The sequence below is a fragment of the Talpa europaea genome (genome assembly GCF_964194135.1).
Source record: "Talpa europaea genome assembly, chromosome: 14".
Taxonomy (NCBI): domain Eukaryota; kingdom Metazoa; phylum Chordata; class Mammalia; order Eulipotyphla; family Talpidae; genus Talpa; species Talpa europaea.
Window position 1 is genome coordinate 11346075 of NC_140082.1, and position 24966 is coordinate 11371040.

At 50.1% G+C, this 24966-nt stretch overlaps 1 protein-coding gene across 3 annotated transcripts in view; it reads right to left on the reverse strand.

Annotated features, from left to right (window-relative positions):
* Positions 1–5737: 5737 nt before the first annotated feature.
* CIT (citron rho-interacting serine/threonine kinase) overlaps positions 5738–24966 on the reverse strand; it is a gene marked incomplete at both ends in the record, with an annotated part of 148240 nt that continues 129011 nt past the window's right edge. For all 3 annotated transcript variants that reach the window (XM_084253330.1, XM_084253331.1, XM_084253329.1), the window contains 15 exons: positions 5738–5761; positions 6756–7059; positions 12003–12182; positions 12316–12394; positions 14127–14207; positions 14776–14904; positions 15011–15119; positions 16913–17005; positions 19868–20007; positions 21489–21624; positions 21740–21820; positions 23095–23264; positions 23417–23521; positions 24007–24098; positions 24712–24892. In XM_084253330.1, the coding sequence (XP_084109456.1) occupies positions 5738–5761; positions 6756–7059; positions 12003–12182; positions 12316–12394; positions 14127–14207; positions 14776–14904; positions 15011–15119; positions 16913–17005; positions 19868–20007; positions 21489–21624; positions 21740–21820; positions 23095–23264; positions 23417–23521; positions 24007–24098; positions 24712–24892 (1904 nt within the window). The remainder of the gene's footprint in view (positions 5762–6755; positions 7060–12002; positions 12183–12315; positions 12395–14126; positions 14208–14775; positions 14905–15010; positions 15120–16912; positions 17006–19867; positions 20008–21488; positions 21625–21739; positions 21821–23094; positions 23265–23416; positions 23522–24006; positions 24099–24711; positions 24893–24966) is intronic.

Genomic DNA, 24966 nt, shown 5'->3' on the forward strand with positions numbered 1-24966 from the left:
GATAGATTTTTTTCCTCTAGACATTTATATACAAGTGAATTTACAGAGCCAAAGGGAAGGCCTTTAAATTACTAAAATGTAAAACAATATGGCCAGAGAAATAAAAATGTGTTTGAAATTACTGAAACCAAAGATCAAAGGATGTAAACAGGGTTCCTTCCCTCTGGCTCCGCTCGTGGGACAGACGTGAGTGAAGTTCACTGTGAGTTGGGATCAAAGACTGACGGCGCTTGGAGTGGACCCCCGCCCCCCGCAAGTGCAGTGTTGGACTGAGATGAGGGGGTGTCTGTCCAGTTCACGCATGGACTGGCCACTAGCCATGTGACCTTAAGTAAATCGCACGTCCCCTTTTAGCCTCATTTCCTCCCCTAAAAAAAATGAGAAAGGTCAGACTGCACTAGGTGGGTCCCTAGGGTGCCTTGCATTTCACACTGGGAGCCACAAAGCCTTCAGGGAATGAATGGGATGTGGTCATGAGCAGAAAGTGGAGGGGCTAGAAAAAAGGGCCAGCACCTCAACTTGCTCAGTTAGGAAACATGCAACATTCCAAAGGCCAGGGCTGAAAGCCATACCATCCACCGCGGAGGGCAGGGCCGCAACCACTTTAGCCGAAACCATTTTGTTACCTCAGTTACTTCTAGATGAGCATGATTTTATTTCCAAACACACATGCGGCCCCGATACCTGAGCCTGCACCAGGGAATACAGATGGTTTGAATGAAGACCTAATGAGGACTACTCCGGTCTCCACCCAGCTTCTGAGAAACCCCCTCCTGGGCACCTCTCTTGATGAGCAAATTAGCGGAGAAACAGAAACTAGAACCTTCTGCCCAGGAACATCAATTGTAATTATCTTCAGGAGAAAAGTCATGAGCATTCATGCATTTCTTCTAAAACCCAAGTCATCCCAGCTGGTTATAAAAACATCCACAGGGCCTTCCTAGGACCCATCACTGCTGGGAGTCAGCCCCTGGGAAGAGCATCCGAAAAGCTGGGCTCTGCCTGTGGGGGCAGCTCCCACAACCACCTCATCTTTTTCATCCCAAATACAAGTCAAGGGCCTTTGCCTGCATTGGGCTGCCAGCCCTCACTGCTGCCTCTTCTGCCTCCCACTGCAGTGAATTCACCCATCTCTTCCGAAAATTCAGTAGCAGTTGGGGGTACACAGGACCAGTGGGGGAACCCTGAGCCCACTACATTTTTCCTTTGCGGTGCTTGATAGCCTGAGTGCTGTGAGGTAGTAAAGTCATTTTCAGAGTTCTTCCCCTTCCTCTAACAACCCTTCAGGGCAAACAGTTCCATTAATCATTGATAGACTCCAGGGGCCCCCGCCAAGCAGCCACACTGCACCAGTTCCACTCGCTGGCTTCAACATTTGATCAGGCAAGTGATAAGACGTTTCTCTCCTATTAAAAACACTGCGTGCCTAAAGCCACGGTCTCCATGCTTTGGATGGCGTAAGCAACACTAAGACTGCCAAGAGGAAATCTGACTGGAACAGCCCAAGGTTCTTCAGCTTCCCCACTACTCACACTGTGGTTTGGATAATTCCTGGGAGGGTGGGGAGGCAGGCAGTTGGGCCTGTCCTGTCCTGTAGGATATTTAGCAGTACCCCTGGCCTCTTCCCACTAGGTGCTCTTCACCCCAGTTGTGACAACGCAGTATGTCACCAGATATTGCCAAGTGTCCGTAGGAGTCGGGGGCAAAGTCACCCTGGTTTAGAAACACTGGAACAGGCCAATTTAACTGTTGCAAGACTGAAACCCGAGCTGGCCCCACCCTGGAAGGCCTCCCCTTAATGCTAAGTCAGCACCAGTGTTTCTAAAGCAAATCACATTCAAGCAGCCCAATTCTGAAAACAAACTAGCTGTTCAGTTCTGTTAAGCAAATCATCTCTTTTTGGCCCACGTCTCTAAATTTGAACGTTTCAGGGGTATGAAATTTGCTATGCAGTCAACGTTTCTGCCTTGTGAAAATGAAGTTGTAAGAGCACAAGATGTGATGTCTAGTTCTGTGCTGAAGAAACAGGAGTGGCGGGACGGGAAGTTGAGCCTCTTTTTACGGTGTGGGCTGAGTCATGTGTTGGTTGTTTTTTTGAGGTCATTCCTTAGGGTCTAAAGTACCTTTCTGGGGCCTCCCTTGGCGGCGCAAGGGGTTAAAACACAGCACGATGAAGCTATCCGCAGCCACTGCAGCACAAGTTCAATCCCTGGCCGGTGAGAGTCCCACATGGCATGGCAGACCTCACCTGTCTCGCCCGCTGCTCCCCTCAGCAGTGTATTTCAGTCAATCCGCCTGTTCTGTTCCCCACTCTGTCTCTGGTGGATCTTCTCACGGCCTGTACCCCAGTTCTTGTATGCATAAATAAATAAATCTCTAAAAAATAAAAAAAGAAAATTTCTGGCACATTCCTTTTAGAACTGAACCATGCTTACTTGTGCTTTTGAAGTATTCTGAGGCTGTCACCCATCCTTAGGACAGTAACTGAAATGGTTGGTTGGTACTTAATGGCCTTTTCCTCACATTTTAAAAGACAGATTCCAACATTTTACTTCCTTATCTTCTGAATTATCTTCATTCCTGTAGCTATGAGCTTTAGCAGATTTTTATCCCTGACAATAAAACAGATAAGAGGACTAGATTTATCACTGGTTCCTGTCACAAGCCACACTAGATATGACCCTGCAGCCCAGAGGGTGTCCTTGGAAAAGTCAAAACCAAAGACCAAAAGCAGCAGGAAATAGGAGAGAATCACCATTTGCCAACACGGATGTCTGTCTGGATCAAGCAGAGTTTATACCTACACACTAACAGAAATCACAGAAAAAAATTTACCTTGCAGACTAAAAATGCATCTAGTTAGAAGTATTTATGTTCTAAACTACTGAGAGCACAACTCCCCTGCCCCCGGAGTCTCCACCAGGAGACCTCCTCGGCCTCATTATGGGTGAGGGAACTTTTAAGGTGACCTGCTTTCCCGGTTAGCTGCACTAGAGGAGAAATGGATAGTCCCCCCCCCCCCCCCCCCCCGGTCCTTTCAAATGACCCATTTGTTTAAGGAGCTCTCCAGTCCTGCCATCCTGTAAAGTGACCTCAACAGCGAGTCCGTGGTTTGCTGGGTGGGAGGAGCACACTGCAGCAGTGTCACCCTTTTGGAAGAGAACGTTGCCAACCTTTTGGCCTCCAGCCCCAGGAAAAGCCTCCCCACAAAAGAAAGACAATTCCATCCACAGCCACAGGCCTGCACAGGCACTGCCCCCGCACAGATTGTCCTGCGGTGCCTCTCAAGGAAAGAAAAGGCCAGAGCGCTAGAGCAAACACTTTAGATCATTGCTTTATTTCACTCTTATTCAACAACAAAGTTCATTCCTCTCGAGGTGGATCTTGAATTGTTCCTCGTATTCTTTTCCTCCTTCTGAATAAAAAAGGTAATGAAGGAAAGCCTGTACTTTTGGAGACCTAGAGTCTTATTTATGCTAATAAGCTTTTGACTGCAATTTTGTGTTTCGAGATTTCCTGCTGGCCTGGTGGCGGCCACGCAGACCCCACCCTCCCCTGGAGATGGCCGTCCACACTGCCTCCGGTAAAACCAAAAAGTAAGTGTTGAAAAATGCACCTTTTACAATAAAAAAGTAGAAACCAATTCAATTCCCTTATTATTTTTTTTTTTTTACGAATATAAAGTTTCTTGTAAATATGTACAGTCTTTTGAGCTAGTTCTAGAGCAGGAAGCGTTTCACAAATGAGACAGACACTATGCGCTGTCGGGGCTCGGGGAGCCCGTTCTCATGGAGATCCTAAATGAAATGCCAAGACTGAAAGACCAGTTTTCAGTGTGACCTTTCCGAATACTTGTGGACCAAGAGACAGAAACCTCAGCAAACATTCAGTCAGGTCTGCCCTGGGGAAGGGAGGGGATGCAGCAAGACCCCAAAGACTCCAAGCAACACATAAAACACAACAGCATGACACTTGCCGAGGGGGCGACGACGCGGGGGTTCAAGGGCGTTTCCAACAAGAAAGCACTTAGGTTGAGAGACGAGCAGGAAGGAGCTGGGATCTGGGCCAGGTGCAGTCTGGAAAGGGGTGTGTGTGACCTGTGGACACGCGGGCGGGTGGGGACACGGTCAGGTTCACCGGCTGCGGTGGGACCAGGTCTACCTTTCAGCTTACCTAGGATGTGCCTTGGTTGTTCGAGGCGTGCCTAAGAGTCATGGAGAATTGGAAGCAAGAGATGCCTTGTGGGAGATTAAAGGCAGAAATAAGGCCGCTAGTTAGCTTGCCAACTGCAAAGCCTCTAGGTTGGTTTTTTTTTTTACCAGTTGCCAGGAGTTCCGCGCTCTGACAGAGGGGAGAGAGCAACGGTGGGAGCCGCACTGCACCTAAGGGGGACCCCCCGCCCCGGCAGAGCGGGGAGTTGAGCTGCGGCTTCTCTCTCAAACCTCCTGGTCTTAGCCTAGCCCTCGGGAAAGGCTCGTTTGGATGTCACAGTTTCGTGGGGTAGAACCGTGCTGGATTTTGTGAACACAGAGTCATCCGCCAGGGGGTTGGCAGGGAAGCGTGAGAGTGTGAGGTGGTGGTTTGCTGGAAATCCTTCTCTGGTCGTAAGGCTTGAGCGTTTGGTTTTGTGTGTGTTCAGAGCTACAGACTGCAGCTTGTGGTGGCCAGTAAGTCGGCAAGTCGTCAGAGGGTCTCGATTCGGCGGGAGCTGTGGGATGGCGCTAGCACACTGGCAGAGCAACCCAAGGGGGGCAGCCGGGTCGGGGGCAGCACATGCAGTGACCGCCATGCAGAACTCCCAGGCGGGTCTCCTCCCGTCCCAAAGTGCGGGGAACAGCGTGCCACCGCGGACAGGAGGTCCCTCCTGGACCCAGAGACCCCATAATGCTGGGCTCGGAGCAAGTCTATTGCATGCTTTCCTGGCCAAAGCTACGAGGAAAGCAGGGACAGCAGGCGAGGGAGAGGACGCTGAGGGGCAGGGAGGGAAAGCTCCTCGAGGTCCCTTGGCCCCAAGTCACTGCCTCCGAGCTGAGGCCCGATGACCTCCGTACATTCTCAGCTGGTGGGAGGGGAAGTCGTCAAGGCCTTAAAAGGCAATGAGAACAGTAAACATTTGGCTAAGATGTCACCCTGGCGGAAGCAGGGCCACCTGTGAGGATGGGTGGGGACGAGGACGAAGCTATGGGTTCGGGAGCTCAGCCAACAGGCGGGGACTCGTCTACGATACGTCTCAGACCTGATGGTGTGGTCTGGCTAAATAGGACGCGACAGGAAATACACTGCTGTTCAAACCTGTTAAGAATTCTGTTGTCTAAAAAAAAAAAAAGAAAGAAAAAACAAAACACAAACCCAACAAAGGAAAGAAAAACCAAACTGAAAGAACCCACCAGCCCCAGATCTCAGCGTTGCTGGCATCGAGCCTAGCCTCTGGGGGTCCGCATGGCCGCGTCCGCTGCTGGCCGGGGCGGGCTAGGGCTACGTACAAAAGTTGATGAACGCTTTGAAAGAGTAACAAAGTGCAGAGAGGATGACTGCAGGAGGGCGCCCACGGCTCCGGGGCGCCGCAGCCCCCTGCACCTCCTGGGTGCAGGGGTGTCCGTGCTGAGCTGGGTCTGGGTCCAGCTGCGCTGTGGGTGGCCGAGCAGATGGGCGCTGGGGTCCCTTTCAGCAGAGTTCCATCGTGTGTCTGGTGTTCTCCCGCAGGTTACGATGAGGAGTCAGTCTTCCTGGCTAAGATTTATACTGAAGACTGGTCCCAGACCTAGGAGCAAAACAAGAAGGACGGGTTTCAGCGGGCAGGAGCCAGAGACTGCTGTGCTTCGTGGTGTGGTCCTGGCGGGAAGTCTGCGGGGCTGGCTGCTCCAGAGGGCTCTCCTGAGCTCTCTGCAGGTGGCACAGACTGGCAGGGCCAAGCTTCAAATCTCAGGGACCATCAGCCACTGACACTCACGGAGAGGCCCCGCAGCCAGATATGAGTTTCTGCTGCGTGTATTTATCAGCAGACCAGAGGGATAAGAGAAAATGTTCAGATGCCCTTTCCTCCTCTCCTGACTGGAGGGGACTGACTGCAACTGGCGTCAGGAGAACGCAATCCAGAACATCCGCCTGGGTTACAGAAACGTGTCTCTGCTGCTCACAGCAGCTCTGGATCCGGCTCACCGGAGGAGGCGGCAGCCAGCACTTGGGCTCTCGCCCCATGTACGGGCCCCTGCACCTCATCCCGGCACCTCATCCTGGCACCTCATCCCAGCACCTGCTCAATCACTAACCTGACATTTCCATAGCTGTATACACGCATGCTGATCTAAATATGCAAAGGTTCAAAGTCCTTCTAGAAGGCAACCACATTCCCCATTCCTGTGTAGCCTTTGAGTAAAGTTCCTTATTTCTTCCCCAGAAAAATTCGAGATGTGCCCACGTGCACCTGAATGTGTTTGTAAGGAAGGTGGGCCCAGAGCCTGTGTCCAGAGAGGGAGACTCCATGGAGACGTTTGCTTGGATGCCCGGCATGTCTCTGGCAGCTACTAAGCTGCAAAGGGAACGATGTTTGGCAGCCGTTACATTTTGAGGGGCACACCTTTACACACACACGTTATCTACTGGCTGAGGGGCCTCTTCTAAAATCAAGTGTGCTTTCTCCCCCAGCTCCTGGGTGGCGACTCACATAACCTGAATGGTAGTCATGGCGTCCCTTGCACAAGGTGCCGGCCTTAGTTCCCAGGGCTGCGTCTCTGGCCTTGGGATGGTTGCCTCACCTTATTGACCTGGGACAGTGGGGTCCTCACGGCCCCCACGGGCAGCCGGCCCCTGCTGCTGTCTTCAAACAGCCTCCCGGGGGACCGCTCCCTCCGCGTGCTGAGCACCCGGCCAGGGGACTTCTCCCGCTCCAGGGGGCGGCCAGGAGACTTGTCTCTGCGCAGCTCGGTCCGCCCCTCCCGGTAGCGGTGGGGTGTGCTTGGCTCTCGCGGGTGGCTGGGGCCTTCGGGTGGCGCCGGGCTGGAGGCCACGCGCTTGGTGATGTGCTCATTGTAGGTTGGCGGGCCTCGCTTGTTGGGGCTGCTGACAACGAGAGAGGAAAGTGGGCTGAGAAGTTGCCACCCAGCGGGGCATTTTCCTTCTCAGGGCTACCCCCAGACCTCAGTCTCACCCCCGATTACCAGAAAGAGCCCACCTGGAATGCTGTGGGCTTCTGGTTTATTTTGATAGTGTGGACAGGGGAGAAAACAAAGATGACAACGAGAAAATCTGGATGCAAGTTTTCATTATCTGAGCATCTGCCAGTGCCTGTGTGCGATAACTCATTAAATCATACCAGATCTACGATCCAGGAACCAGCATGCCCCTCACTGCAGACAACAAAATGGACACACAGACTCCAGCCTGAGCTGGGAGTCCAAGATAGGTCAGTTTGACAAATAATCCCCACATATATTCTATTGACCCAGTATTTTCTAGAGCCTAAAGATGCAGAAGAAAGTCTGCATTTCAGGGTTAAGGCTGTAAAAGGTCCTTGACGCAAGGAAGCAGTCTTGAGATGTCTGTCCTCATCTCTGTCAACGGCTACATCTGTCCCGCCCCAGGGCCTGGGGTTTGGTCACCTCTCCTTCGGGTGACTTTCCAGGAGGTTCTGTGACACCTGGCACTGGTGCAGAAGCACAGGGATCAGACAAGAACAGCCTAGCTGGCTCCAAAAACGTTCCTCTCCACCATGGTTAATCAGCAAACAACTGTGAATGCTGGGACCTTTGTAGGGTATGGATCTGGTAAATCCAAACCTCCACCCAGTCCTAACCTGGATATTTCAAACGAAGATTTCAGCAGACATGGTCCTAACCACCTCTCTGAAGAAGCAAGGTACAGCAATGCAGCCTTCCCAGTTAATTCTTTCCCACCCCAAAGGGCAGAAAAAGTACTCAGAGCCTCATTATCTGAGCATTTTTCATACAGCGAAAAGGCAAGCTACTTAAAATGGGACGAAAATTTCATAGTGACTATTGCTTGAAGACATGTTTTCTTTGGAGCTTTATCTGGGAAATAAATCTGGAAAACAAAATTATCCAGATATTTTTTAAATGGATTACAACTGCAATTACATGCCGATTCTAAGAGTGAACCAAGGGTGGACTACATACTGATGTATCTTGCTCAGCAGAATTGTAAGCAGGCTACATGACATCCTTTCCACGAATACTAGACTTTTGCAGTAAAATCACAGTTGTGTGCTCAGAGGTATTCTAAAGTGGCAATGGTTTTCCCAAAGACTTAATCCTTGGTACTTAAGCCCTTCTTGGAAAAGGCTATTACTTTATCGACTTGTTGATTTTTCCCCTAACTATTGGTCAAACTCTGCCAGATCCTCTTCTGTCAATGCCTGTAAGCAACTGAGCCACAAAGACCTCCCAGGGGCTCACCCTGGGGGACCCCAAATCAAGTGGGGAGCCAAATCCACACGTCCAGACAGATGCCTATTTTATAAGCCAAGTGTGACCGATGGCTGCCATGGCGTCTGTGTACCTCTCACATGACCACAACAGAGCTGAGCCACCAAAACAGAGCCCATGTGGCCACTGAAGCTGAAAATGTTTACTAGCTGGACCTTTCCAGAGAGTTGGCCAATTGCTGCTTTACAGTGAGACAGAGCGGCTGCTGAGCCGAGTGGACTGTGTGACTGGTCAGTCACCGTGAGGAGCTTCTGGTCCTCTTCGTGCCACCATGCAGTGTGGCCATCCCACCACAGACACAATGAGCCAGAGCCCCATGTGGGGCGCCGAGCAGGGAGCTTCCAGATGACTCAGCCGCCAGCACCTTGAAATCAAGGCTGATACTCCTCTCTAGCTGTATGGCTTTGAGATATAGAAGACAAATAAAAAATAAATTCCAAGTAGGAGTAATACATTAAGCCTATTTGTAATGGAAGAGGAATTATAAGATGTGTCCACAGGGCCCGTCATAAAGCATTTGAGAGGGTGCGTGCTGCCTGGGGGAAGAAGGACGGCTCAGGGGAGGCCATTTGGGATGTCGGCTTGGATTGATGGGGTGAAAGAAAATGCCCATCATTCCAGGCCGAACGGGCAACCTCCATCTCCACATGCATTAATGACTGATGATCTACCACGTCAATTTTATGGTTTTTGCAGAGTTACATTTCCTGCTCTGCTCAGCAGACCCGGGCAGTGCCGCCCGCAGTGAATCACACTCAACTAAGCTGGCTTCTACATTCTGACCTGCCCAAAGCAGCCAGCAGCAAAAAGACCGTTTTCTAAGCCATGGGACAGCTACAGACTAACTGCTGGTTCTCCAGACATGCCTGGCAACGACAGGGATGCGACAGCATCATTTGCCCCATAGTCACAGAGTAACTCCTCACAGAGAAGCCAGAGGTTCTCAGAAGGGAGATGCCTGGCCCTCTCACGAGGATGAAGGTCTAGTTGAGTATTTGACTTGTTCTTGGCATGACTTGGAAACTACTCTGGTTTTCCAATAAGTTCCTGGGATTAAAACCACATTGACCAAACATTTCAGACTAACTCCTATTTCAGAAGAGAAAGCCTATTCACTAGGACATAGTCTAAGGATATTAAGTGGGTGACTTTTCTGAGCTCTAAGCACTGTGTGATATTAGTGGTGGTTCCTCACCAGATCGTGGTATCCCCTGAGGATAAAAACTATCTTCTTCATCTGTGCATCCCGACCCCCAGGTTTTGTGTCTGACACAGGGTGAGGGGTGGGCCCACATAAACTCTTTACAGGGTAGATGTGGGTTTTACAGACCAGCCCAGAAAATTTAAATCCTAGATCAATTAGTATTCCCTGGGTAAAGTAATTTGTCTGTGCAGACCAAGATCTCCAACTTACACATCTCGAACCTGATCTGGATCTAGCTCCTAATACTTTGTATCAAGGCCAGTCCCACTTCACAGGCTGGTGAGGATACCCAGGGGTACAGCCTCGAGGGAAAAAACCCAGTGACACCTGTCAGAATTACACATGCACACTCACAGTCAGCCATCAAACCCTTTTCGAGGAATCTGTCCTACAGATGAGTTTCACAATGGCATACGTACAAAGTCATTTATGCAGAAACAACCCAAATATCCAAAGATAAAAGAGCATTAGGTAAACTGAGGTCAGGTGAAGGAATGCTATGTTGGCATGGAAAAAAAAAAACTTGGAAATGCTTCTTATACCAACAAGGAATGCTCTCGCTGGTACATGACGATCCAGAAGAACTGGTACAGTGATGTCCCCTGTATTCAAAATAAGGGAAGAGGGGCCTCCCTGGTGGCATAGGGGTTAAAGTCTCAGCATTATCAAGCTCTCACCAGCCACTGTGGCAAGAGTTCGATCCCCCACCAGGAGCTACCCACATGGTGCAGCAGACCTCTCCTGTCTCACCCGCTGCTCCCCTCAGCAGTGTATTTCAGTGCATCTGCCTGTTCTGCTCCCCACTCTGTCTTTGGTGAATCCTCTCACCCTACCCCGTATCTCTGGCCTATACCCCACTTCTTGTATGCATAAATAAATCTTTAAGGAAAAAGAAGAAAAGAATGCTTCCCAAATGGTAGAGCCAGGATCTCCAAGAACCTGTTTCTTCACAAACAACAAGAATGCTGGCAAAAATGTCAAACTCAATTTTTCAGAGCTCTGGAAAGTAATCAGAGGCTTGCAACAGTTCAGAAAAAAACAGCCATATCTCGTAAGAAGAAGCTTTGTGACATTTTAACTTGACCTATTCCCACCCTTCTCCCAGGATCTGTGGTAGTGTTGAAACCAACAGCTTTGACCACGGTGGCTGTGAAAACCAGCAGCCGCCAGAGGGAATACCTCAGGACTGGCGGTCCCTAAAAAACCCCGGCTCCAGAAAATTATCACTGTGAGATCCGTCTTGGTTACTCCTTGGAAAGACCATCCCTGGGGATTGTTTGTATTTGTTCTGACTCAGGACTAGCTGAGGAGGAAAATCCTACCCCCAGATATTTATCTAAAACAAGCAGTAGTGACTGTTTAACATGGCAAGATACCTGCAGCTGCAACACCAACTCGGGGAACAAGACTGGCTGAACACTCACAAGGAAATCAGGGAATGCAGTCTTTATGGGCTTTGAAATGGCCCTGTGTATTCCAGATAATCGAGCAGGCCACACACTGAGGGTAGGCTGTCCATATGCTGAAGAAACCTGAGCAGTCTCCAGTCTTTTCACTCTCAAGTCTGAGACAGACACACACACACACACGCATGCACGCATGAAGGAAGGAAGACTTATTGGTCCAATGCATTAAGGAAATCTCTGCCCAGTCACTAGCTGACCATGAAACTAAGCAGGCAGAAATGTTAGTAGCTGCACGTGCATGCAGCAAGGACACAGACTCTACAGAATTAGCCCAGGACAGTCAAATAGCAGCAACATGCCCAGGAAGATGGGATCCGACTCCCTGAGTTGCCCCATTATATTATGTGGATTGGTTTTCAACAAAAAATGTTAAGACATTCAAAGAAAGAAGGGATGGCCCATTTGTAGGGTCTCATTTCTTCCAGGAAGACTTTCCCGGCCCCAAGTCCAGGCCGGGGGCCCTCCTATGAGCTCCCACACGGCCTTGAATGACCCCATGCAAGCCTTGTCCTTCTGGGTTTGCTGTACTTGTCAGTGTGTGTCTTCCCTACGGGTGACACCAGGGAGGGGCTTTTTACCACTCTCCTTCATGCAGCAAACCCCACTAGCACAGCACAGTATCTGCTAAAGCAACAAATGCATAATTCATGACCCATTCCAAACAGAGCTATTGAAAACACCCAGCAGAGAAGGACCAGACATTTCCTTCCACCTTTTTACAGGGAGGCATTTGGAAATTCACTGGATATTTATAAAGGACAGTGCCATTTCAGTGCTGTAGATCTCAAAGGAAGGAGTGGTTTGACTTGAAAGATTGGGACACCGTCAGCCTATTTAGCAAGAGTTCCTTCTGCTTTGTCCCCTGTAAGGAGGAAGAGGAGGGTGCAGTACCTGCGGGAGGTGGAGGGGCCCCGGTGGTGGTCAGTGCCGGACTCCTTCACAAGGTTTCCTTTGCAGCAGATGACCCGTAATTTATCCTGGTACGAGGACGCCAGGTAAATTGCGCCCGAGGAAATGGCAGGGCCCAGGTAGCGTGGGTTTGGGATTTCCAAATACGCTCGGGCGGGGGTCCTGTGGAATTCCAGAGGAAGAGTTTATGCTGCAGGCCACCGCCATGGCTAGGCAGCAAGGGCAGAAATGCACCAGCTGCCCTGACACCCAGTCCCAAGAGCTGTGCTTCTCAAAGACTGAGGGCTATGCTTACCCCAGAGAGGAGCGGGCCTGGATCTCGATTACTTCAAGTGAATTGAAGTGGGTCACAAATAGATAGGGTTCTCGGTAAGCTGTGGGGGGTGAAGAGGGGTTGAAAGGGAGAAAATCAAAACCTGGCTGCAATGCCACTACAGACCCAAAGACCCCACCTAAAGATTTTACTCACCGCTGCCCACCCCCTCCACTCCCACCCTCGTCCCCAAGCCCTGTGTCAGCAGTCCAAGGTGGGTGGGTGGGGTTCAGTCACCACCAAATTGTTTCAGCAGAAGATGGGAACTAACTGAACCGCATGGCCCAGGGATCCGCTACATACATTACATCCATCTATGGGAATCTGAAGTTATAACAGTGTGTGAAGAGGCCCTCTCTGTAGCGGTGGGGGAACCAAGGTGTATTATTTAGTGTTATTTAGAATAATGTGTAAAATGTGCTGCTATCCATACTGATTAAAAAAAACACAAAGAGAGGGGATCAGAAGATATGTATTTTGACCTCCCTGGTGGTATAAGGGGTTAAGTCGCAGCACTATGAAGCTATCTGCAGCCTCTGCAGTACAAGTTCAATCCCCAGCCAGGGAAGTGACCCACACAGCACAGCAGACCTCTCCTGTCTCACCCACTGCTCCCCTCAGCAGTATATTTCAGTCAGTCTGCCTGTTCTGCTCCCCACTCTGTCTCTGTGAATCCTCTCACCCCCACCTCTGGCCTGCACTTCAGCTCTTGTATGAATAAATAAATAAATCTTAAAAAAAAAAAAGAAGATATGTATTTTATGTGTCAAATCTGCATTTAGCAGTGTGAGGATAAGAAACTCATTATAAGTTTTTTTCTTCCTTAGGGGAACAGGTATGAAATATTTGGGAGAGGGCTGATATGGGTGAGAATTTTCATTATATACTTTTGAAAACCATTTGATTGCATATATTTTCCATAACATTAGATTTAAAAAAAAAAAAAGAGTAGGTTCACAGATCATTAAGTATTTCTGGTCTGAATGACCTATCTCTATATCACAGTGTCACAGAAACTCCGGGATCTGACAGGAGCTGAGTCTTAAAGGGAAAGAGACAGTCACTAAGATTCCTTGTGGCAAACTACTACCTGGGTATTAGGACTATCAGTCATGCCTCCCCATGCTCATGCCCTCAGGTCTCCTGGCCTGCATCTGGGCCTGCCTACTGCCCCCTCTGGTCCTTGGAAGCAGCCCACACGGGCAGGAAGTGAGGCCTCGGCTGAGCTCGCTCGGTGTCCAGCACCAACTGCCTGCGTGTTGTGCCCTCCTAGGTGTCCCAGTGCCCCACCTGCTCGACACTGATATATTTAACATCCACACAGACATGTCTGTCCTTGCATGTGTGCCCGTGTGAGTTTACACACGTGTGTGTTCACACTCTGACCCAGTGATCCTGCTTTTGGGGGTTTGTGAGTGGGCACTCTACTTGAGAATGCGCAGAGGCGAGCACAAGCTGCTAGTCACACACGACCTGCTCTGTCTGCTGAGAGCTGGTTAGACTGATGGGCACCACAGCCATGGGTGCTGAGATGATGCTGGGGAGTTCACAGGGAGTGGTTTCCTCTCTACCTTAGGGCCTGACAGATATTTCACGAGGCTGGGATTGGGGCCTGTGGATCAAGCCTCAGAACCCAGGAACATTTATTTGGGTGACGATTATGTGTGGCACTAGCATCGATGGATAGACAAGCAAAGTACTTAGGCCAAAAACAATTCTACCTGCAGGCCTTGCCCAGGACACTGGCTGTTGGCAAAATAGAGTGCCCCATGCCCCCACCTTGCCTCACTCACCGAAGGCCAAAGGTAAGCGACTCCATTTGAGGTCGTCTGTGCGGCTACGTCTTCCGTAAGAATCCACGAACACCCCGAATTCTGTGAGGAGTCAGAGCCCAGGGCAGGGGGTGTCAATGACTCTCATGTGGACAGGAGAAAAAGGGGTCGAGCCCAGGGGACCACCAGCCAGATTTAACTGGGTAGTTAAAGCCTGAGGACCTCTGCTGGGCCACACCCCTGGGGCCTATTGATGAAAGAGGGCACAAGTGAGTGAGGAGAGATGGGAGAAGGGCAGCAAGAAGGAAGACGAAGGAGGAGTAGGCAAGCAAGGAGGAAGGGGAGAAAGAGACCCAGAGCCAGGTAGGAAGAGACAGAAAGACCCAGAGATTTGGGGGCAGGGGGTGGAGGGGACATCAAGAAGAAAAAAAAAAAAAAGGGAAAGGAAGGAAACAGCAGCAAGGGTAGAGGCGAGACAGCCTACTCTGTGGAGAGCACTGAGGGAGGTGGACCAGGCCAGCACCTGGTGGTGGGGCAGGGCACCCGGGAGCTTGGTGCTGCTGGCACCTTGTTTCCCAGTGCTCCGCTGGCCATCCCAGCCCCCTGGGCCCCAGTTCGAGACTCCTGGCACCCACGAACCCTCACAGTGCTTGGGCGCCTCCCGGCTCACCGTGGAAGCAGAGCAGGTACTCCTCCCGCTGCCCTGCTCCGTTCACCTGCACGATCGAGACAGGGAAACTGTTGGAAGAGGAGGCAAAGACAGCAGGCGCCAAGGAGTGGTCATTCTTATCCAGGAATTCTGTAAAGGCAGGTGAGAAGCGGGCTTCAGGGATAGCTCCTGCTGGCGGCCAGGTGGGGGCAGCGCGTGGGCCGTGCTGGGCCGGGGCGGGGGGCTCGGGGCCTACCCTCAAGTGTGTACTGCTTCATGTCGATTTCGTAGAATTTATTGGTCCCGATGAGGATACTGTAGTTGGTGAAGTGGATACAGCTGCAGGGCTCTGAGGTCTCTATCTCCTGAGACAAAGGGCAGAGGACGTGAGCATTCACCCCGCTTCTGTGCTCTACTCTTTCCACCTCAGATTTGGAAGCAAGCCTGCAGGCGGCCCCCTGGCGGCTCTCACAAAGCACACGCAATCCTTTCAAGTCCCTCACTGGGGCCCATGAGCGCTCTCTTACCTCTGGCTTCTGAGAAAATCAGGTCAGATTGCAGAGCAAAAAGGGGTCAGAAGCACCATTTCAACACAAAGGTAGCATTCAGGGAGAGATCTTTAAAATATAAGTCTTTTCCCAGAAAAAGTCAGGAAAAATACACCAACTATGAACAGTGGTGGTTAGAGGGGGTGGTTTTTGTTTCCTTCTTTTTTTTGTTCTTCTAAGGTTCTAATTTGAGCCTATACTGCCTAATTATCATATCACTATTGTCATCCTGTTCTAATTATCTACCTCTTAATTATTTCTCCTTGTTTTCAGGTCAATCCTACTGTCTTCAAAAATTGAGGCATGTTTATTCAAGTGGTGGTCAGGAATTAAAGTAGCAGAGATTTCTGAAAATTTTCCTGAAGCTGACAGTTCAAATTCTTTTTGTTTTATAATTTATAGAATTTTATTTATTTTAAAGATATTTATTTTTGCATAGAAGAGCTGGGGTGCAGGCCAGAGGTGCAGGGGGTGAGAGGATCCACCAGAGACAGAGTGGGGAGCAGAACAGGCAGGTTGACGAAAATACACTGCTGAGGGGAGCAGCAGGCAAGACAGCAGAGGTCTGTGGCACCATGTGGGTCAGCTCTCTGGCCGGGGATCAAACTCAGGCCACAGTGGTGACAGGACTGAGACTTAACCCCTAGGCCAACAGGGAGGCCCTGAAAGTTCAAATTATAATCAGCATTATCATCATCACTAAATATTTACTGATCACCAGCTAAGTGTGAGAAACTTTTAGGCCAAACGGGATTGAGGAATGGCAGGGGACAATCAGTTTGGATTTGGTGTCAACTGTGTAACTGAGGATCTTGGCCAGCTTTCACTGAAAATTAGAGGTGACTGCCCTGCTTTTCAGAACTGCTGTGGAGCATCTTTGAAATAGCCAGCTTAGTCTCTGGTGCCAGAAGGTGCTCGGGAAAAGCACCACCTGATCTATCACCGGGCTGCCCAGGGAAGAAACTGTTGCTCTAACAGCTAATGGCCCTTACAGATTTATTCCTCCTGTCGCTGGTGAGGCTGAAATGGCTCAGGCTGGTGCTGGGGGGTGCGCTCTCAGTCCGGGGACAACAGTCAGCCTTGTGCGGGGTGGGGCAGGTGTAATGATCTAACAGTCAGCCTGTCCCCGCCATGATGGGTGTCGCAGCTCCCAAATCATATACCCTAATGCAGCCAGCATGGGTTCTACAAAGGTTATTAGTAGAAACTTCCAGGATCTGAGAAAGATTATGGTAAGTACCACCAGGGACTGCTAGCTTCTCAGAGAGATGGCCCTCCTTTTTCCATCTGGTTCAAAAGAAGAGTCTCCTATCAGTCAACATCCTTTCTCCCCTAATGAAAGGCTGAAATTACTGGGCTGGGGCGGGGGAACAGGCAGCTCACATACGTGAGAAGGAGAGCAAGCCAGAGGGAAAAGCTGCTAGACTAGGGGGCCTGAGGCTTCCTCCAAGAAGGGTGTCTGTCTGTCTATCTCTCTGCCTCTCTCTGGAGGGCACCAGGCTGGAGGACTGCGGGGTGAGGGGACTGAGGGCACAAGCTAGTATTAGGCCAGCAGGCTCGCCACACCAGCTTGCAGAGATAGGGAGAGCAGGACGGAAGGTGGGACTTACTTTCCGAATGCAGTACTTGCTGAGGTTTTCATTGTAGCGTAGAATGACGACTTTGCTGGGCATGGCTGCGCAGATGCAAAGCCCATTCTCAATCTGAAAAGCAAATGGGGGACAGAAAGGAAAAAGAATATTGCCAATGTCTACACTGGCTCCACAGCAAAACTAGGGCAATACGTCCATCGTGGACCAAGGTTCCTTGCCTCAGCCTGTGCACTCTAGGCCAGATGGAACCTGTGCCTGTGCCCTGAAGAATGGCGAGTGCCAGCCCTGGTTTCCACCCACCAGAGGCCAACAGCAGTCCCTCCTCAAGTGGTAACAACCAAAGACATCTCAGACATTGTCTAGGGTCTCTGGGGTTGGGTGGTGCAGATGAGCTCTGGGCCAGGGCCACAGCAATCAGGAGGAGGCTGGGATGCCCCCCACCCCGACACATGGCAGACATCTATGTGGAGGTGCCTTTTGCTGGAGAATGAGTTCTTTGATGATCTTAGCCCAAGGGAGAGGAAAGGCAGTAGAAATTGCTAGGAATTTAGGGAAGACTGTGGTCCAAGCAGAGTTCTTAGCTGAGACCTAGAGGGCTATGACATCAAAACTCTCTTTCTAGAACAAATCCCTCTTATTTACCTCCTAAACTAGATCCCGTTGCTTCACCCAAGTAGAAAAGAAACTCACAGCTCAAATCACCACCCAAGTGAGGGTCAATAGGTGGCAGGGTGGTTGGGGCAGGTGGGAGGGGGTGTGGGAGGGACACAGAAATGGAGCTTGTGGGCAGTGTTTTGTTTACCACACTGGTAGGTGTTACAATTTCATAACACATGTACTTCCATGTATTTTTGAGAATTTCAAACATAAGGAAATTTATAGCTTTAAAACTAAACTTTAGAGACTAAAATGCACATTTCTAAGTAACTCATCAGTAACAGAAGCAATTATAAGGAATTTGAGAATATGTGGAATGAAAAATTTATAAGGAGGCAACTAGAGTTGTAATTTGAAGGAAAAAATGTACAGCCTTAAAATACTTGTATTAGAAAAGAAGACCTAAATACTGATGAGCTAAATGAGAAGTTAGAAAAAGAGTAACAAAGTCCTAGAAAACAGATGGAGAAGAAAACCAATCACAAATGTAAAACAAATAAGTAACACTATAAGAGAACCAATAAAGCCCAAAGCTGCTCCTCTGTAAAGATTAATGACATCAAATATCTCTGATGAAACTGAGACAAATAAGAGATAAGGCACAATATTAAGGATGAGAAATGGAAGTACTCTAAGAGAATACCACAAAGGATAAACAAGAAATGCTCTCTTGAAAAAGAAAAAAGTTAACCTTGACAAGGGTATGAGAGTTTCACCTCAAATGGTTCCTCTGAAATTTGGTCTGAAATTTCCAATTCCCTCAGGCCGTGTCCTTCTACCAGTTTCCTCAAGATCCCTCTTCTCCAAGAAACCTTTTCAAATCAACACCTTGCTAAGGCCAGACTTTCTCTTATCTGCCATTCTGTTACCTTTTGGTTATTTGCCATCATTAAACATCCCAACGCTCACAGAAGTCACTAGGAAACAGAGTCCCCCCCAGGCCAAAGAGTCCCAGAAGCCACAGCCCTCAGGGAAGAACGCCTGGGTTAGGTCACTCTCTCCCTGACCAGCCCTCCAGCCCTCAGGACAGACACCTCTGAAAGCTCAGTCAAGTGCCTGGCTTGTGCCTGCTGAGTGCTGGCTGAGAGTCTAAATGAGTCTTAACAAGCAAAGGCAGTGGTTTCAAACAGCAGGACTCCAGCAGCCTCAAAAGCTTGATCCAGATTTCATGAACATTGTATGCACCATATTCCTTTTTTATTTTTTAAGATACAGAGAAGCAAAAGTATTTATGCGTCAAATTTCAATATGCTATTAACTTCCAAAGAATTAATGTGAGTCCTCATGAACTGACTTGATGTTATATAAATGTCATAAATTAGGATTTGCAAACTTCTAGTAATCATACATCCTCTCCTCCACTTCAGATGCAGAGTTCTACATTGAATTAAAAAATAAAAAAAGGTTCTATCTCATACACACACATCATTTCTTCAAACCATGGATCATCCTTTTAGTTTTGTTAATCTTATTCTCATTTTCCTGACATTGCCTGTAGATTCAAAGTCTGTATAAAATTTCATGACAACATGATCACAACATGTATTATTTCATAAGCCTAAAGGAAGCCAGACAATTTAAAAAATTAGAAGAAGAATTAACCCAGTTTGAGGATATACAGTTTTTTCTTTTTCTCTTTTTTTTTTTTATAGAGGCATGTTTTATTTATTTATTAATTTTATTTGTTTGTTTTTGTTTATACATGCACTGGGTACAGTCAGAAGCGCGGGAGGGTGAGAGAATTCACCAGAGCCAGAGCGGGGAGCAGAGCAGGCAGAAGGACCGAAGTACACTGCTGAGGGGAGCAGCGGGCGGCAGGAGAGGTCTGCGCGCCATGTGGGACCCTCCTCTGGGGGCCGGGGAGCAGCCGGGGATGGAACCGGCGCCGCAGAGGCCGCGGGCAGCTTCGCAACCCAGCGCTCAACCGCGGCGCCACCGGGGAGGCCCTTGTTTTTCTTTTAAAGATTTATTTATTGCATAAAAGCACTGGGGTACAGGCCAGAGGTGCAGAGAGGGGGGTGAGAAGATTCACCAGAGACACACTGAGGAGCAGAACAGGCAGGCTGACTGAAATACACTGCTGAGGGGAGCAGGGGGCGAGACAGGAAAGGTCTGCTGCACCATATGTGGGTCAGCACCCTGGCCGGGGACTGAACTCAGGCCGTGGTGGTGATAGCACTGAGACTTAACCCGTAGGCCACCAGGGAGGCCCCTGAGGATATATAATTTTCAAGGTTAAATCAATAAGCCCAGAAGAAGGAGGGGCAGTGCACACCTTCCAGAACATTCCACCAGCTGAGCCCCAGGAGAGCTCACCTTGCCAGCAGCAAACAAGTGGCAGCCCTTGACAGCTTCAAAGATGTTGGGTGAGATGTCCGGCTGGGCAGGCAGGTGAGACTGTGCCAGGGACTGCTTCACTTTCTTCACATCGACGAGACACAGGGCCCGCTCTTCACCTGAGGGGAAAAGGAACAGATTCTCAGTCAGTGTGAGGTCGTTAGGTAAAGGACAAGGACAGCAGTTCTACTTCTATTCACAAACACCTAACAGGCCATGTGGATGGGCTGGGTTTTCCACAAATTACTGTAAACACAGTTGAGCACCAAGTTTTAGATCTAAAATAAAAATATTTGGTCTCTTGGTCAAGATTCGAGGAGACCAAAAAAAAAAAATTCCATGGACATAAGGCGAGACAGTGCCACGCAAACTGTAATTTCAAACATGCTCCTTATGAAAGTAAATGAAGAATTTTGGGGAATGAGGGGATATTTTATGAAATGATGGGCTGGGGTTAGTCCAGTGTCAAGGCCATAAAAGCCAAGAGAAAGACTAAAAAGGTCTGTTCCAGATTGAAGGAGCCTGACTGCACTGCATGACCCCAGCCTGGCTCAAGCATCAAGGGGGAATATCCGCTAAAGCTCATTCCTGGAGCCACACGTACAACGTGAGCCTGGGCGATACATCAGGTAATGGTGTGCAAGGGTTAAATCCCCTGAATTTGAAAACTGTACCACGGGAATCAGCTCCACATGAGGTGATACCAGCGGGTACGCGCCATCCACGTTGGTCAGAACCCACGGTATGGACAGAACCCAGAGGGAGCCCCAAGGTAAACGATGGACTTTGGGGGATGATGATGTGTCATTACAGGCTCATCGACTACCACAAATGTGCCACTCTGCTGGGGGTTGTGTAGAGTGGGAGGCTGTGAGTGTGTGGGGGCAGGAGTGATGTGAGAACTCTCTGTACCTTCTGCTCAATTTTGCTGTGAACCTAAAGCTGCTCTAAAGAACAGAGTCAGGAAGGAAGCAAGGAAAGAAGGAAAGCAAGAAAAAGAAACAAAGTGAGTAGAGGAAAAGCACTGACAGGCCCATGAATGCCAGTGCTGGGGTCCACCCAGCCATTCCCGAAACAAGACCCAACCGTGGCTGTTTCAGACACTGAGCCAATAAATGACTGTGTTCCTCTTAATATAGAAAAAAAAATTACCATGTAAAAAAAGGTGATATAGGAGAGAACCTGGCGTCACAGCTGCCGTTGACACTCCAGTGTGTGTGTGTGTGTGTGTGTGTTTAGGAAAAAATGTGACAAATGTAAACAAGCGGTGAGTGAGATCCACAAGAGGCCACAGAACAAGCAGACAACGGCCAAGGACAGGCCAGTTCTGGGGAGGTCATGGCTCAGAACAAAGGGTCCCATTTCAGGCTGAATCCTCTTCCCTTGGCATAATGGGGAGCTGTTCTTTGGGGTGTCAGACTGCACCACCTAGGACACTAAGGGGCCAGACCTGACAGAGAGCCCACTTAGGCACGGACAGGGGCACAGATGAAGGAACTCGCCACAAGGAGGCAGGTGCCAGAGTGTCCCATGAGCGTGGCATTTGGTTTTCAAAGTCCTCCCTTCTAAGTGCAAAGAGTGCATGTCCTTGGCCTCCCACCTGCTATCATGAGCAGCTTCTCCAGGTCCTTGATGATATAGATTTGGAAGACGGCGCCGATGCCCGGGACGTGGGTGAGCGAGTTTTTCAAGACATTCAGTGCATAGAGCCCTTCCTCGGTGCCCACCAACACCACCTGCACAGGCAGACACAGAGGGCGGAACGTGAGCGAGACCCCATCATGGCAACAGTCCTGGCCACGAGAGGAACGACACCCGCCACTCCCTCTCGCCCGCACAAACCACCCTCACCTGGTCGCTGAAGGGCAGTGTGCAGTTCATGTCCAGGCGGTCATCGCCTTCCAGTTTGAGCAGGGAGTTTCCAAGCAGTTTCTTTGCATATGTGAAGAGGGAAAAGAGAAAAGAAAAAAGAAGACATGGTGAGATCGAGCTGCCTGCACCAGGTCCTCCAGACAGACAAAAGCAAGAGTGAAGGGAAGTCTGCTGCCAGGAAGAAAGGTGACTCCTGAAAACACTCGGGAACACACATCTGCGCTGGCTCTCCCCACATTTTGATCTGAACTCACAAGGTAAGAAGATGTGAAAGGTTCTGGTTCGGTGGGATGGTTGTTAATTAGCATCGGGGTTACAGCTAGGCTTGAACACAGAAATGAGTGAGCACCGCAGACAGAGGGGGGCTCTGCTGGGAAATAAGCTAAAGCTAAAGAGATTTTGCCTGTGAGGGGTTAATAAGCCACAAGGAAGGCTCCATCCCTCCAGGGCACTGCAGACGTGCAAAGCGCAGTGTCAGCAGCAAACCAACAAGCTTGGGAATCTCTTTACCTGAACCCGCGCAGGCAGAAGCTCATAGGAAATGCAGCCAGGGCCCTATTATACACACATTGATGTGGATTTCAGTAAAAGGCTCAGGTGTATAACAACAGGTCAGCACAGGTCTACCCAGGAAGCAAAGTTCCCATTGGGAGGCGTTGGGGGGCTGGGGGTGGAGGGAAGGAGGCTCATGGCTAAGAATTCTCCAGAACTAAGTGTATGAAAGGAGAAGTCTGGTCTTTGGTGGAGAAAACAGTGAGCGGTGAGCACTGTTTGTATCCTGGAACGTTCTAGTAGGAGCGTCTAGTAGGAGTGATGCCAATCACGGCACACCTACGTTTCTAACATCTCGAGGAGAGGATTTCAGACCTGCCTACGGGGAGCAGATTGTGTGGCAGCGACTGAGGAGGTTGGGAACAGCCTGCCTGAGGTCGACATGGTGCTGGCAGCCTTCTGTGTGGCGTCACCACCCAGGTGGCCCGACCCTTTAAACCAAACTACCACATCAGGGTTCACAAGAGACAGGACCGCCTCGTACATACATGTTCACACCTGAATAACAGGCTCAGGTGTGTAACACCTATCCTGCCCCCAGAGCTGACTGGCAGTGCTGACACCCTCTGCAATGGCTGCTGAGGAAGACCTGGGTGGGGAGGGTCATGCAAGCTGGCATTCCTGTCACCACATAACTTCTGGTTGGGACAGGCTCTAGCCATCACCCCCAGGGAGGGGGCCATGGGGAGTCTCAGTGGTCAGCAGGCTTCCCATGGCTAAGACAGGTTCCCAAGTCAGCCCCCTTTACAAAGACAGGAGCCAACGCCCATTTTCATACTCACAGCATCTGCTTCTGCTTTTTCCCTAGAAACTCTCCCACCTGCGACAACTGATTCTAAGGCGGTGACCCAGCGCTGCTTGTCGGGGAAGCTGGGAGCCAGCAAGTAGAGGGTTCTCCCGGGCCAGCAGGTGGTGTGTGGGTGGGATTCCATCTTCAGTACGTATGGGACATCTAGGAGATTCGACAGAGAGCACAATGTTGGGTGTGGATTTCCTTCATCCTGCTGGGGGTGAGCGCCCTGAGACAGTAAAGTCCCAGCTACAACGACATAGATGGGGGAGTTAAGCAGGTCCCCCCCATCCTGTGCTCCTGCTCCCCCTCACCTGCTTTGGCTGTGTTTGCGAGTTCAGAAGCACCAACGGCGCCATGAATAGATACGTCCCCGTCGGGAAGGCACAGCTCAAATTCTTCCACCGGCCTCTGTCCAGCTTGGTTCAAAGAGGAAGGGCAGAAAGAAAAACAAAAGAACAGGAACGAGAACAAAGGGAGCAGAGAGGAAGAGAGAGACAGGGTATGCATGGAAAGAGGCGCACGAGAACAGAGGAGGAGGGAAGGTGTCCAGAGAAGGAGGAGAGGGAAGATAAAAAAAAAATAAAGTGTGTCAGATGAGTAGCACAGTCAAATTTCTGATGACGATGCGGATTTATGGGTTAGTTGACTGAGGCAGGAGTTCTCTGAAGGTGTATTAGCAGGTAGAATCTTCAGGGCAGCGCCCTGCGGGTTCCTCAGAGGGGAGACCTATAGATGTGAGTATCGTACCAATAACCTTTAGCCAAGTCATTTGGTTCTCAGTTTCCGTCAATGGGAAACCGCAGAAGGCTGGCAACGCAGTCCAAAAACAAAGCCTTCGCGCCAAGACTGGGAGACCTGGGCCACCCGCATGCAGCGAGGCTCCCCTGCGCTGCTAATTTACCTTCTCTGGCTTCGTTGTCGTAGATGAGGACTTTAGACCCCTCCAGGACAATGTACTTCCTGTCCCAGCCCTGCTGTCCTCGTTTGTTGTTTCTGGGAAAACAGAGACGCCAAAGAGAGGTGTCTGAGCTCAGAAGTATCAGGTGGAGGAAAGGGGGGACTCTAGAAAAGACAATGGCCTAGGAAACCTCAGGAAATGGTTTGTGGGGAGGAGACTGGCTTCCTCCACACTGTCAGGTTCCGTGGCTGGTCTTGGGATCCCACAGATGGGACAATCTCAACAGCAGCGCTTTGTTCCACGTGTGCAGGGGCGTCTCCACCACACGGGCGGGCCCACGGGCTGGTACACCCAATTGAACAAAAAGTAGCACTTGTGACAAGTGAGTAAAAGTGCAGGGAGGTCAAGAAAGTGCTTCCTTTGACAAGGTGTCCTTGCCTAGATTTCTCTCGGCTGCCTCCCCCACCCACCCTGTCTCTGGTAACACAAATGTTTCTCCTCTCTGGTCTCAGGAGGGCAGCTTTTACGGGGAGTTTTAGCTTCTACTCTCGGGAGGAAAAATGGGAGGTCAGAGTGTCCTTCTTGCACCTGCCATTTCTCAAGTGACTTTGGTGCAAAGGAATCCCTACACCAACACGGCCCATGTGGGGGTGGGCTCTTTGGCTGCTCTTCACCTGCACAGCCCAAGCCAGCCCTGGGCATACCTACCTGGGCACCTTCATCCAGCCTTCCAGGTGCAAGCTGCTGCTGGGGTCCTTGGTCTGGAGACCTGGGGAGTTCATTTTGTCACGGCAGAAGGCCTCAGTGAAGTGTGTGGCATATTCGGCAGGCAGGCCACAGGTCGCCGGCAAGCACGTGGAGCACTTGGGATGACACATCACCTGACACTCTAGGGGAAGCAGTGAACACGCTGAGAACATACTCGGCAGATCTGGAACCACCCCCTTCCTTCGCCAATGAACC